The sequence below is a fragment of the Sinocyclocheilus anshuiensis genome, unplaced genomic scaffold, assembly GCF_001515605.1.
Source record: "Sinocyclocheilus anshuiensis isolate Anshui unplaced genomic scaffold, SAMN03320099.WGS_v1.1 scaffold355, whole genome shotgun sequence".
NCBI classification, from domain to species: Eukaryota; Metazoa; Chordata; class Actinopteri; order Cypriniformes; family Cyprinidae; genus Sinocyclocheilus; species Sinocyclocheilus anshuiensis.
The window spans coordinates 1,738,051-1,743,886 of NW_015549571.1; the positions used below are offsets into that span (position 1 = coordinate 1,738,051).

The following is a 5,836-nucleotide window of genomic DNA, read 5'->3' on the forward strand; positions in this document are numbered from 1 at the left end:
CTTGGAATTTGTGCTCTGCATTTAACCCATCCAAGTGCACACACACAGCAGTGAGTAGTGAACAAACACACACACCCAGAGCAGTGGGCAGCCAATGCTGCAGCGCCTGGGGAGCAGTTGGGGGTTCGGTGCCTTGCTCAAGGGTCTCACCTCAGTCGTGGTATTGAGGGTGGAGAGAGCACTGGTAATTCACTCACCCCACCGACAATTCCTGCCGGACCTGAGACTCGAACCCGCAACCTTGGGTTACAAGGCTGACTCTCTAATCATTAGTCCAGGACTGTCCCATTTGAAACCGATTACTGATAAAAATCTTCATCATTCAAAAGAACTTCCCAGAAGTCCCTACATGGCATTTTTCCTGTCTTAAGTTTTGTATTCAAATAAATCCTTAAATATAGATTTTTTTTAATCATTGTTCTTGTTTCTGTTGATTCAGTAGTTCAAGTTTAAAGTTGAATTTCCATAACTGAAATCTTAATATACCAGGTGCACACTACCTCCATAAAACCAATAATTTACACAAAATTGTATAAATAATAATCATTAAATGAATCATTAAGAGTAGCATTGTACCAGAAGGGACACTGAGTGTTTTTCTGTGTTAGTGTATGTCATCTCCAGTGTGTGTGTGTGTGTTTCAGACAGACAGGATGAGCGGGGTCACCTGTTCTCAGTCTCACAGAGTTAGCGCAGCTGTCTAACCCAGGCGCGCTGTGGTGATCTGACAGTAATCCGGAGCCACTGCAGAGCCGAGTGTGTGTTACATTATCTGTCTTAATCCGGTAATCCGCGGACACACAGCTAATCTCAATCCCACCCCCACACACACCTTCCTCACTAATCACTCTAATGATGGACCCCCGGCAACCTATCCCAGCAGCACCGCCTCTCCCGCTGATTGACACACCTTCCCTCTCTCTGTGTATCCACACACACACACACACACACACACACACACACACACACACACACATACTTGTATTTGTGGTTTACGGGGACTCTCCAGAGGCGTAATGGTTTTTATACTGTACAAACTGTATTTTCTATTGCCCTACACCTAAACCTACCCCTTACAGAATACTGCAATTTTTTTATTTCATAAAACACCGTTTTGTATGTTTTTTAAGCCTTTTGTTTTACGGGGACACAGGAAGTGTCCTCATAAACCATGTTTACGTTGTAGTACCCATGTCATTATACACATTTGTGTCCTCATAAACCATATATACCTGTACACACACACACACACACACACACACACACACACACACACACTCACTCCTCCCAGGCAGCTCTCGTTAATGGAATTCACAGCCCAGGGCGAAAAACAAAGCAAACATATGTTCAGCAAATATGTGTGTTTTGGTCTCTGTGTCACTGTAACTGTGAGCGTTTAATAGAGTCGCTGGCGTGTGTAAGTCTTTGATGTGATTGGTGTGATTTTTAAAAACCCTCGACAAAGACACACACCTCTCATCCACTGTCTGGCCTGAAACTGAAAGGTCAGCCAAACCATAAGCTGATATGACAGGACACAAGAATGAGAGAGAGAGAGAAAAGCAGGTACTTCTGGTATTAAAGGAATAGTTTAGCCAGAAAATGAAGATTATGTCATCATTTACTCACCCTTATGTACTTACAAACCTGCATGACTTTATAAAAAAAAAGAAGAAGACATTTAGCAGAATGCTTGTGCTGCTCATTCATGTCAAACTTTAAAACGCACCATAAAGTAGTTCATATGACTTGTGATCCACACTAAATCTTTGTGTAAGGAAGTGAAAATAGGTCATATTCACTAAAAATCTTTTTTTCTGTAGCTTTCAAATCTCCTACACCTCTTTTGAAAAAGAAGTGCACCTAATTGTATAAAACGTATAGTTCTTAAGTGTGTACTTCTTAAAAAAAAACAGTACTGGAAAATAAAATTAAGGAAATAAAAAGCTAATTAAGTATACTTTAAAATAGTTCACTTTCATGTTTCTTAACACACTTAAGTTCACTTATAAAAGTGCATTTTGTAATAATGGCTAATTAAAAGTTTTACGTTAAAGTACATTTAAAAAACATTTTGTCATGCTTTAAAGAAGTTCACCTATTTTTGATGTTTTAACATAAAACTAAAGCACATGTAAAGTACTTGATTATAATTTTACCTGTATTGTTATTCAATATTATATTTAAAATTAATATATTTTCAATGTACTAAACTACACCTTTATCATTACAAATATGTAATGGCAAATATATTTAAATACAGCATAACAGAATTGAAATTCAACTATATTTTAGTTTATCATAAATGCTTCAGCAGCACACTTTAAACATTTTTCAAAGACAATAGAATTATGAAATTGCATACAAGTCTTACTTAAGTGGGTGAAAAAAGAACTCTAAATTTCAGCTAACTGCACTTAATATAAATTTAAACTATAAGACATTTTCCTTTCATTCATTCAGTTCACACTTAGCATTGTATATTCGGTTACACTTTATTTTAATGTGTCATTGTTACAGATTAATTATACATTTAAGTACTGAGTAATATTAATTAACTAAATGTACTTACTATATGGTTAAGGTTACTTGCACATAATTATGCATAATGTATTGTTATTATAATAGTAAGTACATGTAACATGTACCTTAAAATAAAGTGTTACCGTAAATTCTTTTAAAGTACGATATTTCCACAATAAATGCAGCTTTTAAAACTATGCTAGAGTGTACTTCTTTTTCACAAGGGATTCTTCTGTGTATTCAAACTTGGCATAAAGACGTGTTGTGCAGGATTTGATTTCAGTGATGCCTTATCTCATGTGTCATGTCACAGATCCAATTTTGAAGGTGCTGAAGTACTTTTATGGTATTTTTGTCCTTGACATCTGGTCACACTTTCATTTTATGGAAATAAAAAACGAGTTAAGTTGTTCCAAAAGTCAAACTGGAAGAACAACAGGGAGAGTAAATGTTGGGTAATTTGTGTGTCTGTGTTTTTGTTCATACGGGACTATGGGAATGTTGCGGCAGCAGACGCAGACACACACGTGTGTATAAATGTGTGTGTGGACTCACCCTGCTTGCTCAGTGCCGGTCGCTCCTGCAGCCCGTCTCTCTCTCTGCTGTCACTCTGTTTGTCTGTCTTCAGCCCAGACGCGTCACTGGAGCTGTCCTCTCTGCTGACAGAGACAACCTGAAAAGAAATGCACACACATACCCACGTCAACAGAAAGCACATCAGGAAACAAAGCGAACAAATACAAACAAGCGCATCATAATGAATAAAACAGCAGTGGGTCTTTTGTGTGAATTAATTGAAGTGATTTATTAAGAGCAGGCTGGTTTGGAGCATCCATTAACACGGTGTTTGGCAACAGTAAGTGCTAATGCACTGGCACCAGCGTGCTCCCTCTCTTTCTCTCTCGTCACACTCGCTTCATTGTAATGCAGGAAATAACGCAGGCCGTCCTCGCAGACTTCCACACACATTTAATTTTATCTTTGAATAAAAGAGCTATAGGAAAGAATTAATCTGCTTAACATTTCTAAGTACACCCTCCAAAGGAGCGGGCTGTTTTAATCTTACATATGCTCAGCAGAGTTACTGGCAAAAACTGTACGTTTTCTTCATCTCATCCTTTCAACATCAAATGGCGAGCAGCAAAAATTGGATCAGACTTCAAAGCTCAGCGATGTGCTCCAAGTCACAGAGTGGCTCTACTATTTCACATATTGAATTCGAGTAGGATATCAAAGTCCTAGCAAAGAACCTCAGGTCTTTACTGGAAAAAAGGGGCTCCAACATCTGTAGAGAGAGCAGCGAAAAGACAAATCACCTCAGGGAGAAGTCAGCGTTTACTCTCTACCATGCTTTTCCAGTCTTTTGATTCACTCCTTCTCTCTCTACCTCCCTGGGTTCCTCGCTTTCTCTCTCTCTCTCAGCGGAGAAGTGAATTCTCTGCGAGGGAACTGTCTCTTTTGTCTCAAGGACTGTGCTGTTTGATCTGAGGGTTGCTCTGTGTAATATTCACCGCAGTTAGGTGACAGCAGAGTTCACATTAACATGAGCCATATCAGACGTGCAATTACGGACTAGTTCGTTCAAAAAGGAAAATTCTGTCAATGTTTACTCAGTTGTTTCAAACCTGTGTATTTTGAGGACGATCATGCTGCATTATTCTATACTATAAAAGCATAAACTGACAAAGGGCAAAAGGACAGGAAGCACCATAAAAGCAGGGGGAAACCTTTATGGCGCAGTTCTGCAAACCGTCTCTTTTGTGTTTAAAACACTTTCAGGAATGATCATATCTGACCTTTTCATCTGGGAGGGGACTGGTGGAGGATCTTCTTTCAGGTGTGGGTTGTCTGAGGAGAAACGTAATCAGAAAACAATCAGAATTCCCCACAAACTGCAAGTTCAGGATTTCCGTTATTCCAAGAAAACAATTTAGTTTATTACAAGAGGATGTCATTGATAGCAGATGACTGCATTACTGCAACACTTATATTGTGAGTATTCTGGTTTACCTCACTCTCTCTTTCAAACCATTGTAAGCATCTGCTCAAAAAACAATGTGTGGCATTGAGTGGCCTATGAAGTCTAGTCTGATTCTATGAAGAGCGGACCAGAAGAAAGGTCCAGAACACTCAGAGGATCAGCACATGTTCTCCAGCACCAGGTCCAGCTGCTTCCTCTCATTACGCTACATAGGTCCTTGTGTATTTATTCTGTTATTCCATTACATTATTCTTATTTCACATGTTGTAGATTTTCATTATATATCGTGTTGTTCATTAAAATGCTGTGTATATCAGTTTCTGGGCAAAAAAAAAAAAAAAGTTCTCATATTTCAGAAGCGATCTCAACAATGCTTTACACTGTTCTCAGATTTGCCAAGACAAATCTTTCTTTCTTTCTTTCTTTCTTTCTTTCTTTCTTTCTTTCTTTCCGATGTTCTTCGTGAGCATCAGTCCAAACTCAGGGCAGCAGGGAGAAAATGTATCATGTATGTATCAGTCTTTGCTTTCATCTTTCTCTGCTGAAGTCCACACTGCCAAATCTTCATATTTCCAAAACAAGATCAACAGCGCTCCAGACATACGTAACCTCTTCAAAACATTAAATTCTCTCTTCTGTCCCCCTCCACCACCTCCCACCACTTCTATAACAGCTGATGATTTCGCCACATTCTTCACAAACAAAACTAGAACAATCAGTAATTCCTCAGCCCCACACACACAGGACCTCAAACCAACCACATCCACGCCTAAAACTCCCCCCTTCTCCTTCTGTCCCCTCACTGAGGCAGAAGTATCCAAACCTCTCCTTTCTAGCCATCCTACAACATGCCCACTAGACCCAATCCCCTCACATCTTCTCCAAGCAATCTCTCCTACACTCTTACCAGCACTCACACACATCATCAACACATCTCTCCTCACAGGCACCTTCCCCACTGCATTCAAGCAGGCTCGGGTAACCCCACTGCTAAAAAAACCTACACTAAACACTTCACTTATAGATAGCTACAGACCTGTCTCTCTTTTTCCATTCATAGCAAAAACACTCGAATGAGCTGTTTTTAACAAGGTATCATTATTTCTTTCACAAAACATGAGAACAACCAACTGAATGCTAACCAGTCAGGCTTCAGGAGTCGTCATTCAACTGAGACTACGCTACTGTCAGTCACTGAAGCCCTGCGGATTGCAAAAGCTGATTCCAAATCATCAGTTCTTGTTTTGCTGGATCTATCTGCTGCTTTTGACACTGAATCATCAGATCCTCCTGTCCGCTCTCTCATCACTGGGCATCACAGGGATTCCACTT

The 5,836-nt window shown here is 39.6% G+C and overlaps 1 protein-coding gene across 1 annotated transcript in view; it reads right to left on the reverse strand.

The window, feature by feature from the left end:
* The window catches only part of LOC107657355 (myosin-IIIb), a 142,163-nt gene that overhangs the window by 21,792 nt on the left and 114,535 nt on the right, over positions 1-5,836 (reverse strand). Inside the window, exons 36-37 of the mRNA XM_016445397.1 lie at positions 4,320-4,371; positions 3,079-3,196 (exon numbers count right to left, since the gene is read on the reverse strand). Of these exons, the coding sequence (XP_016300883.1) occupies positions 3,079-3,196; positions 4,320-4,371 (170 nt within the window). The remainder of the gene's footprint in view (positions 1-3,078; positions 3,197-4,319; positions 4,372-5,836) is intronic.